At 37.0% G+C, this 27,496-nt stretch overlaps 1 protein-coding gene across 1 annotated transcript; it reads left to right on the top strand.

Moving 5' to 3' along the window:
* Positions 1–114: 114 nt before the first annotated feature.
* On the top strand, positions 115–27,496 carry LOC126827474 (serine/threonine-protein kinase TBK1). The gene is made up of 17 exons (XM_050556831.2): positions 115–269; positions 2,441–2,575; positions 4,431–4,560; positions 4,900–4,990; positions 6,720–6,810; positions 6,967–7,124; positions 7,490–7,600; positions 8,629–8,814; positions 8,997–9,235; positions 10,469–10,619; positions 12,297–12,450; positions 13,511–13,623; positions 14,180–14,308; positions 16,196–16,297; positions 17,140–17,236; positions 20,398–20,474; positions 23,738–27,496. The coding sequence occupies exons 1-17, from the start codon at positions 147–149 to the stop codon at positions 23,886–23,888; spliced, it is 2,238 nt and encodes a 745-aa protein (XP_050412788.1). The 5' UTR covers positions 115–146; the 3' UTR covers positions 23,889–27,496.

Below are 27,496 nucleotides of genomic sequence, written 5' to 3'. Positions count from 1 at the left end.
GGGTATACGATTTGGACGAATGACTTGATAACCTACTATATCTATTATTAGACCTAGGGTTTACCCTGGTGTCATCGAATGTATTTTTAACACTGGCGTCAATATCATACGTATAAGTATTGTTATATTAGTACTAACAGTACACAATGTTGGGTGTAAGAAGTGGCAGTCAGGTATCTACATATCGTGAGACTACATATCATTATTATTCTACTGAAGATTTATTAGGAAGAGGAGCAACATGTGAAGTATTTAAGGGAATCAGTCAGGTAGGTTTATATGGCGATAGATTAAAAATTTTAAACGTAAAGATTTTGTCTACTGCACCTTTTCTGTCACATGAAATATTTCCTGGTTCTGAGTATCTTATAGTGGTTGGTGATCACCGTATAAAAAATATTATAAACTACACAGAGGTCATAGTTAATATAGTAAGTATATTTATACAAAATAAGTAATAAAATAGTCTACTATTGTCAGTGTGTATTAGCCTAATATGGTTAGATACAAAGTTCACACGAGCGCGGGTCGCGGGGGGGGGGGGCAACAATACACTACACCCGCTTGATACACCCCGTGGTTATGTGCTGGGGCGGACTGCACGGTTCACCTAGAGGAGTCAGTGACCCATCGGCCCATATTTGAAAACATTTTTTGACACATGCTGTCAATTAAAATGAAAATTAAAATGGTCTAAATCTGAGGAGAAAAATGATCTTCGAATGGGGAAAGGTGATCAAGCGAGTTTCGTTTTCTTCTTATTAATCAATAGATCATGCCAGTATTCTTCACCGCCGTGGTGGCCCAATGAACAGGGCCCGCGACAAGGCCTTCCGGGCCCTGGGGCAAGTGACTCAAAAATGTTTGAAAGATACATGGTCTAAAGTTATCTGGGATAACTGGAGGCCACTTTTTTAAATCACAGTTTCGCTTTTTTTTTAAGCCTACCTGAGCGATCGATAACCGCGTGCATGGACACTGGTGGCGCACGCACCATCAATGTATCGTTCTACAGGCCCGGACTAGGCACAGAGTAAAAATAACTCTGTGGACTATAGGCCCCGATTGCCTGCTGGTGTTCGGTTACCCTGACGGTTACGAGAGCCTCACACGGAACGAGGACGGGTCGTGCCCCATTGCGCGAAGGCCCGGGCAGGTACCCACATTCCGAAAAGCCACCGGTTTTCATCTACTTTACGATCAAGCAACAGACGTGCATTTCTTTATTAATTTGTACCAAAATTAATTTGTAAACATTACTCGACATACCCCCGGACCCCTCTAGACTCTGGACCCCTGGACAAGTGTCCCAGCTTCCCCTACCCCCTCTCACGGGCCCCGTCGATGAAACCAGTTGGTCCAAGAGCCCATAGCTACCCAATTAGCCCATGATATAGTATCATTCTATATTTATCACTGGCGAAATGTACGTTAAAGTTATTTGATTTATCTATTTGATTGTGTTAATTCAAACTTTGACCAAGAAATTAAACACCCCACCCGCCTTTCGATATCAATCAAAGCTTGGAATTTATGATCCATGTTTGTTTCTAAAAAGGATGTGGATTTTCTCGTAATAACGCCCATACCCTTGCAAGTATTACAGGGTTTATAATCGTATGAAATCGCGACGCTGTGTGTACGTCAGTAAAGGAATCCGCGTATACGGCTTTCATCGATTCTACGTTGTTGATATACGTAAAGGTATTTAAATCTCTACATTTGCAGAATCTTTCACCGGTTTTCCAGCATCTTGAAGTTAGCAAATATATTCGTAGCGCCACGGTAATAATGGTTTCAGTTTGTGTTAAAGGACAATATTGGTGTCAGTCATTATGACATACGTGATAGAACTGGTTAAACACGTTCCAAATACAATTTACACATAGAGATCATTGCTACGATAGATGCATTATGAAGCTTTCAAGAAAGGGGTGTGACAAAGGCAAAAGGAAACCACGAGTTATCCTTCCATATAACTAACTAACAAATCAAAAAATAATTGACTGTCACTAGATGAGAGAAAACAAGAAAAATAGAAAAAGTCCATGCATTACCGTGTTTTTATTAAGTATAGAATGAATAAAAACAAGGGAATGTACGGTCTAGATTCGTCTTGGAAGTAAGCAAAATAAATGATGAATTTTACCCACCGTATTTAGTTTAGTTATGGGGATAGTGCACATTAATTACGGATTTACGGATTACGAATAAAACTGATGTGGATATACTACACAATCCAGAAGTTGAGAGCTTTAGACAAGTTCTTGATACGTTCTATGGCATGCATGGCATGGAGATCAAAGGAAATACATTCTAAGGTGTGTAAAAACAGAGAACTCCAAATTATGCATTGTTGTGTGTTGGATAACTTTCTTGGCAAACTATGCTAATATTTATGATGCGACTTTAACAGTTCATTCTTTTATTATTTTTGAAGTCTGGTGAGTATCGAGCACTGAAGATTTTCTCGGCCAGAGCATCAGGTAAAAACTCTGATATAGCGAGAGAAGTGGAAGCTTTGAAGAAGTTAAAACATGATAATGTGGTTGTATTTTATTCAGTGGAGCAAGATGTAAGCTTTTTATATCTTTCAAAATAGCAAATAACCTAAGTCAAACTGTGGCGGTATATTACATTCAAAATTCTAAATTTCTTAATGCCGTGCTATCGTCTAATTTCTGACTTCTATTCATATAATGTATAATCCAATTTCTTTATTTGTTCAGCATAAATTTGTATTATTTCTATTAAGACAATAAATGTCTTCTTCGTTTAGCATTAACATCGAACAAAATGTGACATTTTTACCCGGCAGTCATCATTTACATTATGAAGTCATTTGGCGTCGCCACTGCATGCTCAATTTGGTGATTGGACACCTGATCGTGACCTGTGCGTTCATATAAGCGACTCATTCGTTCTTCGCCTGGTTGAATGGATGGACCGAGTGCTAAAATTGGAAACTATTTCGAATGTGATATAGTTTTCAAAATACTATGTCAAACAGGCTATACAACATTTGTTCGATTTTTTGCAGACAAGTGCAGGATTTGGAGATTTTTATTTGATTCTTTTTACAGCTGAGCCAATTAATATTTTATATACTGTTGATCTTTATTCTGTTACTACTTTTAAAAAAAATATGACACTTTGCAGTGATATAAATATATATTAATTGGCTCAACCGTAATAAAAAATCAAATAAAAATCTTCAAATCCTACACTTGTCTTCAAAAAAATGAACAAGTATGCATATTTGACGACGTTGTTTCCAGTTTTAGCACTCCATTCAACCATTCAATCAGACGAATAGCGAGTCGCTTATATCAACGTAATGTTCCCGATCAGGTGCTCAATCACCAAATTTAGCATGCAGTACCGACACCAAACGACTTAATGATTTTTGCACATTTCTAAATTTCTAAACATGTAAAGCGTCAATAAAGAAGATATTTTTCGTCTTAATAATAGAAATAGGAAAATAAGATGAAATAAAATTAAAATTTATGCTAAACAAAAAAAACCAAAAAAACAAAAAAAAACCAAAAAAGAAATCGGATTATACATTGTCTTAATTTAGAAATTACATCAATAAATGTTAGAAAGTAGACGATGGCACGGCATTGACAGATTTAGAATTTTGAATCTAATCGACCCCCACATTTAAACTACCTGTGTCATAGATATCAAATTGTTACACGGTATTTATGCACAAGCTTTCTTTAACAGTCTGGAGCAAAACAGTGGTACGTTAAACACCATTTCATTTAATTTCTTTGACAGTCAATGACATTCAATGTGTTTGCAAATATACGTCACCTCGGGAGTGACTCAAGGAAGTGTTCTAGACATAGTATTTAAAGGCTCAATACCACTCTTGTTGTAACTGAATAATATGTCCCAATCTTTATTCTGGTCAACAAATTGTACTATTTTACAATATTCCAATTAATTGATGATACAAATTTCATCTTAACACACCTTATTTAGAAATTTTGAAAAATTCAACATAATGGTTTGAAACGTCTAACGTAAACCTTTTCAAATGAAACTTCGATTTAAAAATATTTTCGAACCCTCTGGACAAGTAAAATAGGATGTAATGGATAATTTACACAACAGGTAGGACACTTAAACATCTAGTACTTAGATAGAGATATTATTTATTTTCTGGAGCTTGCAAGCCAGCAAGGGTGTTATTGTTCCTTTAACATTAAGAAATCAATTATGCTGATTACGTCATTTTGAATTTTTCCAAATAAGGCCATAATAATTGACCAAAATTATTGTGGAAATCATAACTAATCCCAATGATCAGAACACTTTGAGATCATATTGTGTGAGTTTCTTATATTATAAAACAAGAGGCCATGTTTCGTTTCGATCAGTCTCATAATTAAACTATTATATGGTGAATGTTTTATCAGAAATTAACTGGGCGACCTGTTGTTGTAACAGAATTATGTGAGGATGGTAGTTTACAAGATGTATTGAATTCATTAGATTTTAAATATGGTTTAGATGAAGAAGAATTCTTACTTGTGTTTAGACATCTGTGTAAGTATTCTTACGTCCTGAATGAATTAAATTTACATGAATGTTTAAACATAAACACAACCTTCAGTGCCATAGCTCTGCATTTAAACCCCCATCTTGAAAGCAAATCCTACTGTATTTATCAAAAGAGACAATGCAGGACGAAAAGGAACACGAAATTGATGTTTCTTTTTAGCCAATAAAATATTATTTTCATCATGCTGATGGACGCATAATTAAACCCAGTTAAAATTATGTTGGTTTTTTTTTGGTAAATCATTGGATTTCGGACGCTCCATAAATGTAATGTTAAATTACGTTGAAATCATTCCCACTTTAATCAAATATTTTTATTTTTAGTGAATGGTGTACGTCATCTACGACGTAATGGTTTTGTCCATCGTGATATCAAACCAGGCAACATTCTTAGATGTATTGATGAAAATGGAAAGTAAGGAATTCATAATACTTGTGGAACAGAGTTTCGGTGCAGTATCTAACCTATACCCACGCCCTTACTTACCTATCCAACTCTGGTCGTGTATCAGTTCTGATATTGGAATCCTTGCACTCTTCCGTATATTCTTGCAGTCCAGCAGCACAGTTTGGTGGTACACTCTTCTCCCCATCGAATTTGATGACTTGGATACTTAAAAATCCCCTTAGACGTTCTTTCACCCACAGTTTCCATACAAGTTTACAAATAATTCTTCCGGGGTGATTGATCTTGTCATCCAGTAGAATTTTGTATGTATCAAGTTCAACAAGATTCAATTCCCGAGTTGTATTGATCTGTCTTTGAATTCAGAGTGGTGTCCTTAACCCCTTTACTTGCAAGCCGACCCGCTTCCCCCCTATTCACTTTATATCCACTTGTGATGGAATCCATACTAACTCTTGTGTGCTTCCTTTCCATAGACTTCCCGGGTTTTCAAATTGACTTCTGGTGCCCGTTTCACGATATTTTAACTAAGATAAAATCCAAATTTTAATAATTTGATTGGAAAATATTAGATTGATTTTAGTGCTTAGCCAATCAATAGTGAAGTATCTACTAAAATTTGGATTTTATCTTTAGTTAAGATTTCGAGAAACAGAAATCAGGCTGCTCAATCAGTCACTCGATATGGTGGGAGATCAACGATATATCTAGAGCATCACGGCTGTCCACAAATTTATATCGAAATGTATGAGCAGTTTCCTTCGTATCCCATTCTCCACGAATTGTCCGTTGTTAACCTCATCAATTTAATGATCTTGGTGCTTCAACCATGTGTATGTGTGGTTTCCAGGCCAAACATTGATGAAAGATTACTCCGAAAAATTTGGTATGGTCGTTAAAATCAATGCTTTCCCATTGATGGTCGCACCATTCTCTCCACTCCTTTCTTTTTACATACTAGCATATCATATGCCTTACTTCTGGAGACTTTACATCGCCAGTTGGTGTCCATTTCATGAAGTTGTCGAGAGCTTAGACTGTACTTCTCCGTAATGTCTCCATATCCTCCAAAATGTACTACCTAACATTTTGATAATTCAGTCTTTGCATCTAGAAATCGATTTGTGAATGTCGTAGTTTATACGTTTAAAAAGGTGGGACTCGTGTCCGATCAGTGTGCGCGGATCATTTACTAATTTTTGTCACCTGGACTCTTATATGGCCCAGGAACCCGTGGGAAGAGCGACAATTTCGCGTTTAAATAATGGTACGACCCCTAAAGTAGTAATGATAAATAATGAATAAAAAAAAGGTCTTACATTAAAAAGTTTATCCCGATGAGTAAATTTCTAACTGTACATCGTTAGATTTGCTTCCGTGGCTATACAACTAGAAGAAGCTACACGAGAGCTGGGCTAACTTAGTAAGGGATAGTAAGAATCTTTTTAATAACTACTACTGTTCCAACTATCATCTGTGAGAGAAGTTTCTAAAAACTAATAAAGACGTATTAGTTTTATGCGCTTGGTGGGGATGAGGATAGGTTGGTCTAATGGGGAACTAATTGTCCACGGGTTAAAGGTTACAGTTGTTGCCTTGCCCCGTGTGCTGGTAACTCACGTAACACCACTGCTTTATCTTATGGATAAATCGCGTCAAGTATCCAAAAGAATATTAAAAACTGAGTGGAGAGTACATAGTTACAATAGGTATCGTCTCTGTTTTAATTATATTGTAGGTCTCTGTATAAACTCTCAGATTTTGGTACTGCTCGTCTTTTAGATGATGGAGATGAGTTTATGTCTTTAGTGGGAACTGAAGAGTATTTAGTAAGTAAAAATAAAATACAGTAGATACGGGTTTCCTTTCTATACACCTGATTTTTGTTTTATATCTGAATGGTAAAACTACCCCCCCCCCCCCCTGACAAATAATATTCTCATTTGTTTGGTATTAAATATAGCTTTACTTATTGACATTTTCAGCATCCGAATTTATATAATGCTGCCTTTCTACATCCTCGATGCCGTGGAGGATTTGATGCTAAGGTAGATTTATGGAGTTTGGGTGCAACTTTGTATCATTGCTGTACAGGATGTGTACCATTCAGACCCTATGGTGGACGTGACGATAAAAAAGCAATGTAAGTATCCTATAATAACTTGAACACCAAAGATGAAAAATACCAATACTCCAACACCTATCAGTAAATGAATTGATATCATCTATTTGGTGTGTGTGTATTACCCCCCACCCCCGCCCCCTTCTTCCCAAGCCCAGGTCAGATCTCAGAAACTTGGAGTTTGTTTTGAACAATGCCGTGACTCGACTATCATTGGCAACCATGGAGATCACAGCACGATATCTGAGACCATTTTCCGTCACCGTAGCAGCACAGAAAGGCCGTCACCCCGGTCTGGCGAGGTTATTATGATCTGGCACTATTTCTTGTTTGTATCACCTTTTAATAAAATAATCGATAGGTATTGTGTTGATATATTTAAACAGGTATGCTATGTTAACCAGGAGACCCGATGGCGTAATAGGGGGTATACAGTTTAAACCTGGGGGAGAAATTGGTTGGATTAAAGAGCTGCCCCCTGCTTCTTCTTTATCAAGGTAGACCAATAACTACTATCACATAGATTGAAGAATATCATTTTGATATTTTGACCTCTAACAAATATACTTAAGCATATTTACCACAAATGACATCATCGCGTTGTATGATGAAGACCTATTATTATTCAAAATATTAGAACGATATAGTCGAAGATTAAGCTAATCTTTGTCATGAATTCTAGATGCCATAGCTGATGTGCTACCCCCCCCCCCCCAAAAAAAAATAAAAATGTGACAATGTCGTCATATTTCAGTATGGCCTACCCAAGCTTTAGTAAATCAGCCAAATTTGTTTATTTCATGTTAGTCGTGTTTCTACCCAGTCCTGGTTCTCATGATGACGTCATGTTAACGTAATATTTAAAGGTGCGTTATATAAGAGCTAAATCTGCCTAATGTAGATCTTTCGTTTGGTCCCAAATGTTAAATAAATTTTAAATTAGAAATTTATTCACATGCTAAGCCTATAATCAACGCTCTAGATTATCGGATGCTTTTGATTTTCAATGGATCTCAACACGTTTGCTAGTGAATTAATTTTGAAAAAAAACCTGGATAACTGAGACTTTGTTTATTATCGTAACAACGATAGCAATGACAACCGATACTACACTGCCCTGACTACAATAACTCCGCTCAGAATGAAGTAATTTGGCTGAAATTTTGATTATTTATTTTAACGAGAACTATCCGCTCTTTATCTAACTCTTACATAGAATAATGTAACGTTTGAATAGAGGCGTCCAGAAAGATGTAAAAGACGATTCTAGTAGCTGTCACGTTTTCTATCTATGTTAAAATATAGCAATAGGTTGACTTTCAGCTTTAATACCCCAAACCTAGTAATGTTTTTTGAAACTTGCATAATCATTTTGCGTTCTTAAAAGTTGTATCCTTAGAATCTTAACATAGTCCTCAATGCTTGAATATAAATACAAAAGTTATTATTTTCAATTGGATATGAAAATAATTGGATATGGTTCGAAACCTAACGTTGGATCTATTTCATTTTTTTTTCTTCTCAGTGGAATGAAGCGGTTGATTACGCCACTTTTAGTTGGTTTGCTGCAAGTAGAAGAAAGTAAAGCTTGGACATTTGATTTCTTTTTTGAAAAAGCAGACGAAATCTTAGATAAAACAGCTGTAAATGTCTTAGCCATAAGACCAAATCCAACTTGGCTGTATAAAATATATTTAGATCCCAAAAACAGGTAGGATTATAGTTAAACATAGTTTGAAATATACCAGAACCTGCCCTTCAACAATGTTATAGAAAATTTCGACTTGGCAGCTTTGGACGTAGGTTTCGTTGACTGGCAGCCTTGTCCAATTCAGAAGTAAATGTTTGAATTTGAAAGGTAGCATCATAATAATGTATGATTATTTATTATAGTTTTCACGATCTACAGCATCAGTTAGAAGAACAAACCGGTATATTACAAAAGGACCAAGTTCTGTTTTATCAAAACGAGTGTTTAAAAAGTGAAATAATGACGAGTGATGATGGAGGTGTGTCTTCTATTGGTGCATGTTTTCCAGTTACATCACTAAATAGACCAATTATACTTCTATCAAGAAAAGTGATGAATAAACTACACAAACCATGCGCTTACCTAGATGAAATTCAATCTGGTAAATACAATATCATAAAATCCAGTTTTACCCCACCCTTGTTGTCGTAGCAAGTTAGAGTGATAGTCGTGGGCGTTGGGGTGCTGTGGGGTGGGGCGGGTGGGGGTTTGGGGGTGGGGGTACATGGGTTATTAAGAAAAACTAATATATCGCTCTTGTTAAGAAGTAGGAATCATGGTCGTGAGGGTTGGTGTGTGTGGTGTGTGTGGGTGTGTGTATGGGGGGGGGGGGTATATGGGTTGTTAAGAAAAACAAATGTGGCTATATTGATGAGATCTATTCACCAAATAACCCTAACTGTAGTGAATACTTGATTTTATCTTCTAGTGCGGAAGATTAGGGATATTATGGACCAAACAACGTCCTGCTAACTAAACCAAATACAATGGTTGATTTGTATTTTCCAACTTTTAATTAACTTTTCTTATGTAATAATTTACCTCAATCTCATAATAAAAGTGTTGATTTCTATTTACCAATTATTAAAGATACATTCTGTAAGATTTAGATAAAGAGCTAGCCATTCTTGCTATACTAGTTCGAAAATAGATAATGTAAAATGAATAATTTGAAAATTTCATTCAAATTACTCTATTGCAAGGAAGATATTAGCCTTTCAAGGTTTGACAAGACGTGTGTAATAATTTCAACCACCGTACTGGTTGTTCGAAGCTAAGCTTGACTCCTCCATTTTTAGCTTAAATCAAAATATGACTGTACTGTTCTAATCTATTTAATATTGGAGAAATCCGATGACATCGAGAGTTGGTTATGGTCTGGATAAGTTAATTAATGTCTAATTAATAATTTAGATAACATTTCAGACCTAAAGAAAGACCTGCAATAGGCACATTTAGTTCTTGCATAATGTATTTTTAATTACCCTTTCATTTGCAATAATTTACCTCACTTTTCATCTTATGAGATTAATATTCTTAGTTGGTCAAATATACCACGTACGATGACTTCTTCGCTAAAGGCAAATTGTCATGGCCCCGGACTATACAACGCTGTGGACACAGGCTTGTTCCCGGGTCCATTTATGTGGCCTGATATGTGCATTTGTGGTATGTGGTATCTGTTTATATTGTGTTCTGTCCGTAGGTTTGTCTTGTGTGTGATCCCCTCCCCCTCCCGCAATTACCATTAACTACTGAGACGGGTCTCTCTCTCTCTCTCTCTCTCTCTCTCTTTTCAATAATCAATTATTAACTGTAGTTGATTTTACTTCAGATGTTTCACTACAGTTTAGTGACACTATGGATTTATCATATGATGTCACAATAGCTAATATGATTGGTGGTCATATAAATATACTTCATAAACAAGTTTTAATATCCACATCTCTACAAGAACATATAATAGAACTAGAACGAAAACAGCGGTATGTACATTTTATATTACACGGACATTAGTAGGGAGCTGACTGTAGACAATTCATTTAAATTATCCCATGATTAAAATTTAGAATATACATTTTCGGCAAAGCCTGTAACATTACAGGCCCGGGATTGAACAGCACAGTGGACGCTTTTGGCTGGCCCCGGATCCATGCACTTGGGTTTTATTTGTTGTTTATTTCTTCTCTTGCAATGTTCGTTTTTTTGTCTTTGTCCGTTGTTTTATGTGTAGCACAGTCCTCCTGCACCAACTGATACATAAATATAAACATTCTTGTGTGGCAAGTTCACGGCCCTAATAACAGTTGACTCATCTGTTCTTTTGGATAAATTCGGGTATTATGTGTTTTTACACGCCAACATTTTCATGTGGACGTATATTGTCGTCGCCCCCGTCCGTTCGTCCGTCCGGCCGTCCGACCACAATTTGTTTGTGGACACTCGACACGTCACAATTTTTACCCGATTTTGACGAAATTTGAAATATAGGTTTATCTCCCAAAGATCTCGATTGCTTTCGATATGTCTTGTATCGGATCGTAATTTAATCGATTATGGCCCCTGATTGTACGAAAAACACGTTTTTAGCTTGTGGCCACTCTAGATGTCACAATTTTTATCCAATTTTGATGAAACTTGAAATATATGTTTATAACCCAATGATCTTGCGCATATCGGACCGTAACTTACTGGATTATGGCCCCTGATTGAACGAAAAATCACGTTTTTATCGTGTGGTCCCTTTAGAAGTCACAATTTTTATCCTATTTAAAAAAAAACGTTCAAATATATCACGGTCACACCATAATGATGGTAGAGTTCGAATTTCGTGATCATCGGACCGAAATTGAAGGACAAAATGGCCGCTCCTTGTACGCAAATAGTGTTAAAGTAAGTAATATCAAGGTTGTAGACCCTCTAGGTGTCACAATTTTTATTGGATTTTGATGAAACTAAAAACGTGTTTATATCCCATAGATCTCGGTTCCCCCGATTGTACGGAAAAAAACGCCATTTTGAGCTTGTGAACCCTCTAGGGGTCACATTTTTTTTCCGATTCTAAAAATCGTTTAAACATATCATCGTTATACCCTAGTGATGGTTGAGTTCGAATTTTGTAAAAATCAAACCGAAACTGCTCGACAAAATGGCCGCTCCTTGAACGCAAATAGAGTAAAAGTATGTAATACCAAGGTTATTGATCCGCTACGCTAGCGGTCACAATTTTTGTCCGATTTTGCTGAAACTTAAAATATATGTTTATATCCCAAAGATCTCAGTTGTTTTGGATATTCGTACATATCAGATCATAACCTTCTGGATTATGGCCCCTGATTGTACGAAAAAATACATATTAAGCTTGTGGATCCTCTAGAGATCACAATTTGTATCCGATTTTGAAAAAAAAACCTTGTATCTTTATATCCCAAAGATCTCAGTCCCTTTCGATATTCGCACATTTCAGATCATAAGCATCTTTTTTAGCTTATTCTCCTTTGCAAAATGTGGGCGTATCTTGCCTGGCAACCGCTGGTTTTCCATCCTATCCATTGACTGAACAACAGGGATATTGATGCACACAGGAATTTGAAACCTAACAAGATTGAGGATCAAACATGCGACGTTTCATTTCTCTCCTTGTATACCGTTTGTTTTTGTAGACATAATTTTAGACGTGATTTTGATGTCGCCAAATGTAGAAGAAGTGATGTAACAGAATTACATGATGAAATAAGACATGTTATAAAGAAAGCTGAAAAACAAACGGGAAAAGACGATATTTGGTCATTAGCTGTAGATGATTTATTTTATAAGGTAAGCCACGAGCTAAATAAATCACGATCAAACATATCAGAGATCAGACACCTTTCATGTCCTGGAATGAATTTTATATCATCAATCGCATCAAGTATCGACAGGAATGCTGAAGGGGAATGTGAGTATGAACATTTGCTAAAACGTTCTACTGCTTTCAAGGCATGGATGTCAACAATAGATACAAAGCACAACAAACGGGTGTTGACTATGATTTAACGCGTGCGCATTAGATCACTGCATTGCTTGTTTATTATCCATCCCACTAAATTGAACTTTATATTTTTGCAGGGCTTCTATTTTAGTCACAAAAAGTAGAATAATGTGATGGCTCGAAGACCAGAGCTATGAATATATTAGTGTGGCAGAATGGGTCGTGCCACTGACTTAACATTTTGAGTCTCCAAGTGTATATGTATCTATAAGGAAGTGGACAGGGTGGTCAGCCCCGGGTGGAACAATGTTATTTTTCCATAAAAACACAGTTATGGATGTTAGATGGGTATTGTGTTTTTCCATTAGGGTATTAGACAGGAACCTTCGGGTATTGGTCATATGTTCGATCCCTACAGCTTACGTTCTGCAGTGACCAGGGAAATAAATAGCAACAATCAGATAGCAGATTTATTTTCACATTTGCAGCCATCTTAGTTATTCATCCATTGCAGACACAAAACAGGCCATTTCGGAACTAACATATGGTTCAATTTTATTTCAATAATTCGCTTGTGCGTAGGGATCTTTAAAGGTGGGAAGAAACCGGAGGACCCAGAGAAAACCAACGAGGTTGGTCTGGCAACCCTACTCCATGTCAAGTACAAGCGGGGAAACGAAACCACGCCACTTGACTCAATGACAAACTTCAACGCGCGATCACCCAACCTCCCTTTATATTTTTAAAAAGTGCTTCTGAGTAGGTGTATCTCTTGACAAAATTATTTTTCAGGGTAGTCTGAATTTATTTAATTTTCTAATCGATGTACATCAAAACCATATTGTAATGGGTGCTTATGCGTTGTCCTTGTGAAGTGGGCTTTATCTAATAATTTTGTCTGTTTAGAATGATGAATTACTTAAAACGGTAGAAGAAGACTTAATTACAGCATATGAAATGTTAAATGATGGAGATACGTTTTACAACACAGATTGGTGTTATGGAGAATCTGCTTCCTGGTAATTAGTTTTAAACACATAGGTTTTGAATGCTGTTTAGTAGTAGAATTTGACAAAAGTTATGTTTTATCGAAATTTTAACTTCTGCTACTGAGATGCTGTAATCTGTACTATTTGTAAACTCGTAACAGCATTCTTAAAAGAGCATCAGTTAAGTTTCAAGAGCTCCATTCACAAAATTTTAAATACTGCAAATTCATTAAATTAAGATATTAATTTAGAACTTTTAAAATCTATATTGAATCATGTAGAGTAAGATACACGGGATGCATTAAAAGATACAGGGTATAGTAGACCACTAAAGTTACTTGAAATTATCAGATTTGTTTCCCTTTTCTAGATTATGACATTTCTTTCAATTTGTGCCTTCTAGAAGCACAAACTGTTTTGTTCCCAATTATATGGAATTGAATTTTGTAGCCTAGAAATTACCGTGATATGTTTATAAAACATTTATAAAATATTGTAGCATTTGTTTTGTATGCGTCTTGTTGTGCAGTTCTACCACAGTGTTTGTTAATAATAAAGATAAGTAGAATATGTATCTTTTTTGTAGTGTTCGTAAAACTGCTAGAATTCTTACTAAGGCAGCTAAAATTATAGACAGAATGACATCTAGGCGACAAAATTTAATGTTGAAGACAAGAAAAAACAGATATGATGGGCTTCAGCACCAAGCAGATGCGTTAGTATAAGATTTTCATTAATGGTCGGTTTTAGCACTATATTTAATTACTCTACCCAGTCCACGTTACTTGATATCTAAACTTTTGTAATTATGTTACCCAGTCCACATTACTTGATATCTAAACTGTTTGTAATTACTCCACCCAGTCCTCATTACTTGATATCGAAACTTTATGTAAATACTTCACTCTATCCAATCGAAATTACTCTTTTGCTAAACACAATAAATATAACATTGTACGAGACGGGAAATGAGGTTAGCTGTACTAAGCAGCAAAAGAAACGTCAGGTTGATATGTTACTCTGAATAGACGCATTGCATAAAACTTTCCAAATGCTTTTATTGTATATTTGTGACCACATCTCCTTAAACTGAGCAATAAGGCTCCTTCCTAAACACAGAATTGAACCCAGGAAACGTTCTCAAAACCGCAATGTGTTCTCCATGATTTTCGTGTAACTCATACTGCACGTGCTGTTCACCGGGACCAGCCCTATAAAATTCACCCCTATACCTGGTTGAATCACTTACACCACAACGTCAGCACCATGCCACGACAGCTAGAGGAATCAGGCGCATGGAAGACTCGACGCTGGCCACACTGCCCAATCACTTCCAGGTCAATGTTCGTACCATATACAGGCTTCAGCAACGCTTTCGGGCCACCAACACCACTGATGATCGCCCCTGAACTGGTAGACCAAGGGTTATCACAAGGCGACAAGACCGGCATGTTGTGCGACAGCACGTGCAAAATCCCTTCATACAGGCATCTGAGACAGCACGTCAGACAGTGGGAACACTCGGAAGACCCATTAGTACCGATACAGTGCACCGACGTCACACCAGAGAGAACATCCATTGCCGTAGACCTTACCGTGGACCGATCCTCACCCCTCGCCATCGACGTGAACGTCTACAGTTTTCCCAACAACACCAGAACTGACGACACAGGCAATGTAGAACTGTTCTGTTCACAGATGAGAGTCGGTATTGCGTATCAACTGCAGATGGCAAGACCAGAATATGGCGTCGAAGTGGCCAGCGTTATACTGACCAATGTGTCATGGAACGAGAATCATGGTGAGATCCAAGCATAATGGTTTGGGGTGGAATAGGCCTGAACCAGAGAGTGGGTCCTGTGGTATTCCAAAATCTTGGTCCAGAGAGAGGAAGCGGCATCACAGCAGTGCGCTACATCGATCAAGCTCTCAGGCCCCACGTCATACTACATTTCGCATGTCATCGAAACAACGTTTTCCAGCATGACAACGCCCGTGCCCACACCGCCAGAGTTACTCGGGACTTTCTACAGCAGAACGGTGTCAACGTTATGCACTGGCCAGCCCTTAGTCTGGACTTAAACCCGATTGAACATCTTTGGGATGAAATTCAGAGGAGACTTAATAACGCCGTACCGAGACTAAACACAGCTGATGGATTGCGCCAGGCTTTTCTGAGAGTGTGGTTCCAGGTGCCAATGGCGTTCATCAATCGTCTGGTCCACTCCATGTACCGTCGCTGCGCTGCTGTTATTGACACTCGCGGTGGACACACCAGATACTGATGTATAGACTGTGTACAGAGTCTAAACCTTCTCGTAATGTCTTGGAATTGTGATAAATTAATCACTAAAATTGCGTTGATCCATTTAGTAAGTCGTTTTCTAGAATGATTTGATTAAAGTGCCTGTCTGATTTTGAAATCGTTCTGACGTTTTGTTTTTTTGCAGTTTAGTATGTATGTTTTCTTACGGCCCCTTCCACACTAAAGAGCCCTTCAAACGAGTTGTTGAAAAAAGGATATACCATAGGAAACAATATGTTAGCCCGAAAAGACCTATGTGTGTTTATGTCGTGTTAGTATTATGTATTGTTATTATAGAAAAAATCTGATTAATTTGAAAGATGATATTATGAAGATATGGAAAAACCATTGTCTACCAAAAACACGTACTTTACAAGAAAAGATAAACGCCTGGTCCAGGTAAAGTAGAATCAATAGGTTTTTATGTGATACCCTTTGTGCCCCTTCTCTCCGAATAGACGATATGGGAGTGGGGGGGGGCTGTTTAATTGAGACCGTTCCTACTTTTGTCCTTTAATCATTTATATACGCCGACATGGAAATGTGGTCGTATATTGTCGTCGACCCCGTCCGTCGGTCCGTCGTCCACAATTTCTTGTGAACACTCTACAGACTACATAATATAATTATTATCTGATTGTTTTGAAATTGACATAATTGTTTACATTAGTGAGATGAAGAAATCTATCTAATTTCAATAATTTCCGTTAATTTCGTCTGCAGTTTTGGCCCTTGTTTCACTTTATTGCACCTTGTGAATGCTCTAATGACAAAAATTAGCATCCGATCTGTATGACATTAATGTGCAACCTTTAAATTAGTAAAATGAAGAAGCCTCTTGAATTTCAGCAATTTCCGTTAATTACATCTAGAGTTATGGCCCATGTTTCACTTTGTCGAACCCTGTGAACGCTCTAACAACATAAGTTATAATCCGATCTGTATGCAATCTGATTAAAATACAGACGTATATTTCGTTTCAGTGAAATGAAATTCGATCGTTTGTCTGTTACCGCTCGTTACTTCAGTCTGTTATATAGAAGGACAACTCGTGTTTGTCATGTTTGGCGTCACTTCCCGTTTCTTCACGTGCTTGTTACACATCTCCCGTAGCAATGATCTCTGTGTTAAAATTATATTTGGAATGTATTTAACCAGTTCTATCACATATGTAATGATCACTGACACCAATATTGTCCTTTAATAAATATTCCCATCATCATTATGTTTTTGTATTGCAGTGCCCATCTTGATGCATCGGATAAAGTTCATGGTTCTATAAATCTGCTGGAAAAGATTCGGAAAAACAGTATTAAAGGATTACAACTCTTACGTCAAGTAAGCAATATGTTAACTTCTTAACTTATCGGCATAGTGCTTCTCGTGGTATATGGTTCAATACGTCTACACTCAACACTCTTTCATTAATATCCTGTTTGCATGCACTCGTATACATATGCAAATTTACATTATACACCAGGGACGTAACTAGCTCAGAGCAACGAGGGGGTGGGGGGAGCGGAAATTTTTCTCAGGGGTGCTGTAAAATTGACGGACAATGTATATCTATTGTTTTTATGGTCGACAATTTTCTTTACGGGGGAGGGGCGAAACTTTTTGCAGGGCAAGGCATACTTCGACGGTATGATATTAGACTTTCCATTACGGAATACCAAAAGTGAATGGACATATTTGGGATAACATTTCAAATTACTTTATGTTTACACACCTTACTTAAAACTCGTGCAAACGCATAGTAAATTTACTATTACATACTTGCAAAATGCATATGAGCAAATTTTCTTACTTGAGTAAATGTTGTGCATGCGAACAAGGCTTTAGCTGTGTGTCTTGTTTTCCACTTTCTGTTCAGTCTCGCACATTAATGATGTTTTTATACGCCCACATTTTCATGTGGACGTATATTGTCGTCGCCCCTGTCCGTCCGTCCGTCTACCAGTGGAGGCGCCAGCCGTCGGTGATTGGAGGGGCAAAGCTGGGGCAAAGTCCAAGGTTAAGGGGGCAAAGGCACGAGCTTCAACTAGGGGTAGGGGGGCTTCCTCCAGAAAATTTTGAAAAACAGGTTGCCGGAAATGCAGTCTGGCAGTATTTCAGGCACTGATCGATGAGGTAAATTGTCAATTGAACGGACTTGCGAATCACGACGAAGCCCACTCACGAGCGTCAAAGTAGGGAGTCCTCCCCCAGAAAATTTTGAACAATAGACTGCCGGAAATGCTGTCTTACAGTATTCTGTCAGGCACCGATCGTCGAGATAAATAGATCTGCCCAGATACCGTTCGTCGCCTGATCATTAGTTTATCCGACTAGAGAACAAAATGTCAAACGAACGGACTTGCGAACCTCAACGTATTCCCCTTGTGAGCGCCAAAGTAGCGAGTCCATTGGGGACCTCGCCAAGAAAGTTTTGAAAAATAGACTGTCGAAAATGCTCTACAACATGCAAGTTTATGACTGAGTGGGGATGTGGGATTTATTCACCGTAGAAGGTATTGATTACCGAAACATATCACAAATACTTTTTTTATTTAAAAATTATTGGGGGGGGGGGGGCAAACAGAGGGCAGACCAGATTATTTGCCCCCCCCCTTGCCCCCCCCCCCCCTGGCGCCGCTACTGCCGTCTACAGGTCACAATTTTTATCACCCTAAGATCTCGGTTACTGTCGATATTGGCATGTATTGGACTGCAACTTCATGGATTATGGCCCCTGATTGTACGAAAAATCACGTTTTTAGCTTGTGAACACTGTAGAGGTGACAATTTTTATCCGATTTGGTTTAAACTTGAAATGTATGTTTATAACCCACAGATCTCGGTTCCTTTCGATATTCGGGCATATCGGACAATAACTTCGTGAATTATGGCCCCTGATTGAACGAAAAATCGCGTTTTTAGCTTGTGGACCCTATACAGGTCACAATTTTTATCCGATTTAAAAAAAAACGTTTGGATATATCACCGTTACACACTAAGGTTGGTTGAGTTCGAATTTCGTAAAAATCGGACCGAAACTGACGGACAAAATGGCCTCCCCTCGTTCGGAAATAGTGTCAAAATATTGTGTATAAGGGTTGTAGACCATCTGGAGTTCACAATTTTCATCTGATTTTGATGAAACTTGAAATGCATATTTATAACCCAAATATCTTTGTTAATTCGGATTTTCGTACATATGGCCCCGGTTTGTACGAAAAATCGCGTTTTTAGCTTGTGGTCCCTCTAGAGGACTCACAATTATTATCCGATTTAAAAACCGTTCGAATATATCACCGTTACACCGTAATGTTGTCTGAGTTTAAATTTTATGAAAATCGGTCCTAAACTGCCGGACAAAATGGTCGCCTCTCGACCCTCGTACGCAAATAGTGTAAACATCTGGTATATCAAAGTTATGGCCCCTCTAGAGGCCACAATTTTGATCCAATTTTGATGAAACTTGAAATGTAAGTTTATAACCCAAAGATCTCGGTTCCTTTCAATATTCGCCCATATCGGACCGTAACTTACTGAATTATGGCCCCTGATTGTACGAAAAATCGCGTTTTTAGCTTGTGGACCCTATAGAGGTCATAATTTTTATCCGATTTAAAAAAACGTTTTATTATATCACCATTAAACCCTAAGGTCGGTTGAGTTCGAATTTGGTGAAAATCGGTACAAAACTGACAGATAAAATGGCCGCCGTTCGTTCTCAAATTGCGTAAAAATATGGTATATCAAGGTTGTGGATCCTATGGAGGTCACAATTTTTATCCGATTTTGTTGAAACTTGAAATGTAAGTTTCTAACTCAAAGATCTTGGTTCCTTTCGATATTTGCGCATATCGAATTGTAATTTCCTGAATTAAGGCCCTTGATTGTAGGAAAAATCACTTTCGTTTTAGCTTGTTTTCTATCCATCTCTCGAAAATGTAGGCGTATCCTGCCTGGCAGCCGCTGGTTATCTTGCGGATTCTCTAGAGGCCACAATAATGAAGGTTGAATTCGACTTTCGGGAAAATCGAAATGAAACTGCCCGACAAAATGGCCGCTCTTTGTACGCAAATTGTGTAGAAGTGTGTAATACGAAGGCTGTGGGCCCTCTAGAGGTCACAATTTTTTATCCCAAAAATATCGGTCCCTTTTGATATGTGCACATTTCAGGCCATAACTTTCTGGATTATTGCCCCTGATTGTACAAAAAATTGCGCTTGTTTTTAGCTTGTTCTCTATCCATCTCTTGCAAAATGTGGCCGTATCCTGCCTGGTAGCCGCTGGTTTTAGTAGTCTGTAAACATATACACAATCTAAAGTTAACGAAGAATACACTGTGTATAATAATAAGTCTTGTAATGACGTGGCATAGAAAAGGAAACCTAAAGTAATTATAAGCATGAACTTTTAAATTATTTTTTTGTTGAAAAATCCAACAACAAACCAAAATTCTTTCAGACAGATTAGCCATCAAAGTTGACATGTGTTTAATGATTTTATAGGAATCAAGCAGTCAGGAAATAGAGGAAACCCCAGTGAATATATATTCAACACCTTTATTAAGAACCCACTCACAGTGGTAAGCACAATTCATACAATTCATATTTTATGATTGAAAAGAAGAAGCATTAACCGTTGTGGAGTAACAAGGAATTGTTTGCTAAGTCAACTGATTCACAGTCCCCCCCCCCCACACACACACACTCCCATTCTTGGAAAATCGGGTATTTTGGGTTTAAATGGACGATTGTCGCATAAAACTTTGACTTAATTCAATACGCGAAATGCAATTAATAAACATGTTTTGTCGGAGTGAATTCAACTAGTCAGTAATTCGCTTCTATGCTATTTCGGTATAGGTTAAAATAAATGATACTATTATTAAACATTTCTTTTGGCGACAGACAAGTTTCCCCTATAACATGCCCTTGAAGTCTTATAGCAAAATAATATTTTGATAATGTCTAGCAAATTTTTATACGCCCACATTTTCATGTGGGCGTATTATGCCGTCGCTCCTGTTTGTCTGTCCGTCCACAATTTTTTCGTGGACTCTCTACAGGTCACAATTTTTATTCAATTTCGACGAAACTTAAAATATAGGTCTATCTCCCAAAGATCTCGGTTCCTGTCGATATTGGCATATATTGGACGGTAACTTCATGGATTATGGCCCCTGATTGTACGAAAAAATCACGTTTTTAGCTTGTCGACCCTCTAGAGGTCACAATTATTATCCGATTTTAAAAAACGTTTGAATATATCACCGTTACACTGTAACTGTAATGATGCTTGAGTTCAAATTTCATGAAAATCTGACTAAAACTGCCGGGCAAAATAGTTGTGGACCCTCTAGAGGCCACAAGTTCGATCAAATTTTGATGAAACTTGAAATACATATTTATTACCCAAAGATCTTGGTTTCTTTCAATATTCACGCATATCGGATCATAACTTCTTGAATTATGGCCCCTGACTGTACAAAAAATCGCGTTTTTAGCTTGTGGTCCCTCTAGAGGTCACAATTATTATCCGATTTAAAAAAACCCAAAAAAACTTTGAATATATACTCTTCAAAAAAAGTAGGGGATATTGAAATGTGATATGATAAATAGTCATGGACACTTGACATGCTTTGAGAGTATATTCACAGATGAAGAACTTATCGCCCCAACAGAACCAGTGAGCTGCACATGCGACACGCAATAGCGCCATACACGTGGAAGGGGTTCATTGTCAAATTTGACACTTCAAGGAAGGGTTGTTGAAAACTGCCGCGTGCTGGTTTATCCTATCCATGTTTGCTTTCCTTTTGGTTCTTGCATAAGATTTACTGTTTAGCGTATCTTTGCTTTAGAGTGTTACGTTTAATTTGCAATGAGATGTCTTCAACATGATGAACGTCTACGTGCTATTGGCATGCTTCAAATGGGTTCTACACAGCGAGCAGTAGCCAACATGCTTAATGTGTCACAGTCTGTGATCAGCAGACTGTGGAACCGGTACCAACAAACACACAATGTTGATGATAGACCTCGTTCAGGTCGTCCTAGAGCCACTACACAAGCCCGGGATCGATACATTCGTACACAGGTCCTGCGAAATCGAGGACAAACGGACAATCAGCTTTCTGTAAACTTGTAACAAGTTACAGGAATTCGAGTTACACCCCCAAACCATTAGAAATCGGCTACATGCAGCCCATTTTCATGCGCGACGACCGCGTGTTGTGCCTCCATTAACACGCCAGCACATGGCAAACAGGCGTCAATGGTTTAGGCAGCGTAGAAATCGGGGTAATTATCGAAGGGCGCGTGTAATGTTCTCAGATGAGTCCAGATTTACTCTGGATTTCACCGATAGGCGTACTCGCGTTTGGAGGCTTGTAAATGAGCGTCATGCTAACGTTAACGTCAGACAACATGACAAATTCGGGCGTGGGTCTGTTATGGTGTGGGGAGGAATCACCATGACTGGCAGAACAGACTTGTATGTTCAGGGAAGGGTCACTAGTGTGTACTACCGTGATCAAATCCTGGCACCGATAGTTCTGCCCTTTGCTCAACGTGCAGGTCGACGGTTCATCTTTCAAGATGATAATGCCCGTGTCCACCGCGCTCGTGTCGTGAATGACTACCTCCAGCGTCACCATATTGCCCATATACCTTGGCCAGCCATGAGTCCTGACCTTTCCCGTATAGAGCATGTCTGGGACATGATCGGGAGACGTGTTCGTCGACGTCAACCGACAACACTGCAAGAATTGGCCGTGTTACTGCAAGAGGAGTGGTCAGATTGCCCCAAATCCTGATTGGACGGGTTGATTAGGAGCATGCCACGACGAATTGCTGAATGTCTGAAGATTGGTGGAGTAATTACTTATTATTAAGACAAAAATCAAAAACGTCCATTTTCACTTTTGACAGTGTATCTCTTTGCGAGTGAAATGGAGCCGTCAGATAAGCCGCCCATATGAACTGTTTATGTTCATGCGTAGGCAATTGGCCTGTTATTTAAGATACACTGGTTACCTCCAATAAAAACAGCAGTTGATTTCCGCAGTTTTGTATTGTTTCTGAATATCCCCTACTTTTTTTTTGAAAAGTATATCATCGTTACACCCTAATGATGGTTGAGTTCAAATTTCGTGAAAATCGGACCAAAACTGCCGGACAAAATGGCCACCCCTCGTACGCAAATAGTGTGTATATATGGCATATCAAGGTTGTGGTTCCCCTATAGAGGCTACAATTTTGATGAAACCTGAAATACATCTTTATAACCCAAAGATCTTGGTTCCTGTTGATATTCGCGCCTATCATATCGTAACCTCCTGAATTATGGCCCTTGATTGTACGAAAAATGGCGTTTTTAGTTTGTGGTCTTTCTAGGGGTCACAATTTTTATCCGATTGAAAAAAAAAGTTTAAATATTTCACGGCTGGGTTAGAATTTCGTGAAAATCGGACCAAAACTGCCGTTCAAAATGGCCGCACCTCGTACGCAAATAGTGTAAATATATGGTATATCAAGGTTGTGGACCCTCTTGAAGTCAGAATGTTGATCCGATTTTGATGAAACTTGAAATATATCTTTATAACCCAAAGATCATGATCCCTGTCGGTATTCGTGCATATCGGATCGTAACTTCCTGAATTGTGACCCTTGATTTTACGAATAATCGCTTTTTGTTTAGCTTGTTCTCTATCCATCTCTTGCAAAATGTGGGCGTATCCTGCCTGGCAGCCGCTGGTTTACTATATGATCTGTAATAATATTGTACATATGATCTGTAATAATATTGTACATATGATCTGTAATAATATTTTATTGTTAATTACAGTGCATCTGATCTGAAGATATTATTAACTGATGGACTACCAGATATTTACCAACCTGATAACTTGGAGGATGCACTGACGCCCATGTCCATTTTAGACACAAATCCAAGATCAAATGTAGACACAATCTCAATACCTTACATAGATTCCTAAACAAACAGAACGATTCGTTATTCCTGAACCAATCACAAATAATATTTATTTAATGGATGATCTTATTTACGATTGACATTAATAACCATAATATTATCATCTTCATTGTCGTCGCCTCATCATCGTTTTCACCATGGTAATTCTACTAATCTAAACCTGTTGACATCGGAAAATATTATGACTGGAATTATATTTAGCCGGTGCGCATGTAAAACAATGAAACTTTACATTCCTTTGCTATATTGTAAGACTGTATAATAATAATAATGAAAAATAACCCAGCCTGATATGATTGACACGCATGACCTACCGAAGCTCAAATACAAACTATTTTCGTTTTTATTATTATTATTATTATATTTAATTTTGAAAAATAGTCTAATCCCTATTTTTATACGCCCACATTGAAATGTGGTCGTATATTGTTGTCGCCCCCGTCGGTCCGTCCGTCCGTCTGTCCGTCGCCGATTGCCTTTAAATTGATACACAGTGTTTAAGGTCATGAGGCGAAGAAGCCTATTGATTTTCAGCGATTTCTGATAATTTTTGCCAGAGTTATCGCCCTTGATCACTTTGAAAATTCTTGTAGACGCTCTAGAGGCTAAAGTTAATATCCGATTGACTTTAAATTTATATACAGTGTTGAAGACCATGAGACGAAGAAGCCTAGTGATTTTAAGCGATTATTATTATTATTATTATTATATTTAATCTTGAAAAATAGTCTAATCCCTAGTGATTTTAAGCGATTTCCGACCATTTTTTGCCAGAATTATAGCCCTTGATCACTTTGAAAAATCTTGTGGACGCTCTAGACGCTAAAGTTAATATCCGATTGACTGTAAATTTATACACAGTGTTTAAGATCTTGAGACGAATAAGTATATTGATTTTCAAGAATCTTTATGATTTGAACAGCTAAATTCATGATGTTAAAAGTTTTGTATACTAAACGTTAGCATGGGGCAGAACTTTATAAAAACCAAACAAATTCTAATGGTTTTCTGATAATAACTTAATGAGTTGTTACTCTTAATCAGATTTTAATGTATTATAAATGTTTCATTACCGAAAAAAGTAAAAATATGTGACAACTCTTGTTGACTGCCTGGACGATATAGCTGCTGTGGGCGTATGTTTCGTTGCCTGGCAACCTATCTTTAAATTTCGATTTTTTAGAATAATTTTTTATTTTGTAATTTTTTTATTTCCTAATTTAATTTTATATTTTGTAATTTTGTAAAATATGTAAAATAATTTTTAATTTTGTAAAGTAAAATATTTTTTTATTTTGTAAAGTAAAATAATTTTTAATTTTGTAAAACAATAATTTTTAATTTCATGTGGACGTATTATGCCGTCGCCCCTGTACGGACGCCCGTCCGTCCGTCCACAATTTGTTTGTGAACACGCTACAGGTGACAATTTTTATCCGATTTTGACAAAACTTAAAATATCTCGCAAAGAGCTCGGTTCCTTTCGATATTGGCATGTATCGGACCATAACTTTATGTATTATGGCCCCTGATTGTATGAAAAACCGCGTTTAGCTTGAGGTCACAATTTTCACCCGATTTTGATGAAACTTGAAATGCATGTTTATAACCCAAAGATCTTGTTTCCTTTCGATATTTGCGCATATCGGATCGTAACTTCCAAAATAATGGACCTTGATTTTGCAAAAATCACGCTTTTAGCTTGTGGTCCCTTTAGAGGTCACAATTTCTATCCGATTGAAAAAAGAAAGTGTGAACATATCACCGTTACACACTAAGATCTTGGTTCCTTTTAATAATCGCGCCTGAATATGGCCCCTGATTGTTCGAAAAATCACATTTTTAGCTTGCGGATTCTCTGGAGGTCACATTTTTTTCTGATTTTAAAAACCGTTTAAATATATCACCATTCCACCATAATGAAGGTTGAATTCGAATTTCGAGAAAATTAAAATGAAACTGCCCAACAATATGGCCGCTCTTTATACGCAAATTGTAAAAGTATGTAATACCAAGGTTGTGGATACTCTACAGGTCACAATTTTTATCCGATTTTAATGAGCAGAAACACATATCAAGCTACGTCGTACAGGCGAACTACATGACATGATGAAGATCACAAAATAATAATAATAATAATAATGTGAACACCCACAGTCTATTCCAGACTGTTTGTATGCTCGTAGCGCATGCAAAGAGTTGAGTTTTCTACAATTCGAGCAACATTTACGACACAATTCTAAACATAGAATCGGGGCCAGATAAGTCTTCAGTGATGATTTGAAAGTTGATAAAGTACTGTTTCAAATGAGTAGGCAGATTATTCCAATGTGAAGCTGCCAGATATGAAAATGATTTTTTTCCAAAAATTTTAAATTGTAAGATTATCAGCCGAGGTTTGCCGAATGGTGCTCAAGAAAAATAGATTTTTTTTAAAAAAAAAAAAAAAAAAAAAATTATAAATTATTTTACAAAATGGAAATAAAAATACAAAATATAAAATTACAAGCTAAAAATTGTAAATAAAAGTTTAAAATTATAAATTAAATTTTAAAATTATGAATTAAATTTTAAAATTATAAACTAATTTACAAAATTAAAAATTAATCTTACAATATTGGAAATTCAAAATAAAAAATAATTTACAAAATTAATTTACAAAATTATAAATTAATCTTACAATATTGGAAATTCAAAATAAAATTAATTTACAAACTTAAAAATTAATTTACAAACTTAAAAATTAATTTACAAACTTAAAAATTAATTTACAAACTTAAAAATTAATTTACAAACTTAAAAATTAATTTACAAAATTTACAAAATTAAAAATTATTGAACACAATCCAAAATTAAAATAGAAATTAAAAAATTGATTTACAAAATCCAAAATTATTCAACATAATCCAAAATTATTCAATCCAAAATTAAAATAGAAATTAGAAATCATTTTTCAAAATTAAAAATACAAAAAGGAAATCAAAAACAAAAAGAAAAAAAGTTCGTACTTGGGCTTCCCTAATGACCAGAGTCCAGAACCCAATACTGTAGTGAAACTGTGAATATTATATTCGTAATTGGTGGATGACATTTTACACGACCTGAGCTTTCAAAGCAAAGACTATCTGGATTATTCGACATGGCGGCATTACAGTACAGACCCAAGGAGAAGGTGTTTGGGGGGGGGGGGGTCAGCTCATCGATCTGGGGCCCATGAAGCCGGGTGGCTTAAATATCTATTTAATTCATTCGTGCCGCAGAGCCCGCGAGAGCGGCCCTGGTGGTCTAAACGTCCTTGCATACATGTAGGTGTGAGAGGGGGGGGGGGTGTATGTCTTGCTCCAGCACATACAAATTCTCTAGGTGGCCGTAAGTAGCCTTCATCTCATATCGTAATTTAAATGATTTAAATTAATCGAAAGATTTGTATTGTAGTTACTCCTTGTGGTAGTTACTCCTTCTGAGAATATAGTATTACAATTGTAACAAATCGTCATTACCTGTGACTACTGGCGATATATTTTATCAAATTTGGCCTCATATAAAATATATAACTGTTTAATTTAATTTGTGTTGAATTGTTAGAGAAATAGAAAGAAGTATATTCATGTT

This window comes from Patella vulgata, chromosome 7 (genome assembly GCF_932274485.2).
Source record: "Patella vulgata chromosome 7, xgPatVulg1.2, whole genome shotgun sequence".
Taxonomy (NCBI): domain Eukaryota; kingdom Metazoa; phylum Mollusca; class Gastropoda; family Patellidae; genus Patella; species Patella vulgata.
The sequence above is the reverse complement of the archived record's forward strand: the minus strand, read 5'-3'. Positions and strand labels throughout refer to the sequence as shown.

Bases quoted from the DNA above. Each gene is read 5' to 3' on its own strand.
- LOC126827474 (XM_050556831.2), top strand. From the start codon at position 147: ATGTTGGGTGTAAGAAGTGGCAGTCAGGTATCTACATATCGTGAGACT. The intron at 4,991-6,719 runs GTAAGGAATTCA...ATTATATTGTAG, and splicing joins TGTATTGATGAAAATGGAAA to GTCTCTGTATAAACTCTCAG. The intron at 9,236-10,468 runs GTAAATACAATA...ATTTTACTTCAG, and splicing joins CCTAGATGAAATTCAATCTG to ATGTTTCACTACAGTTTAGT.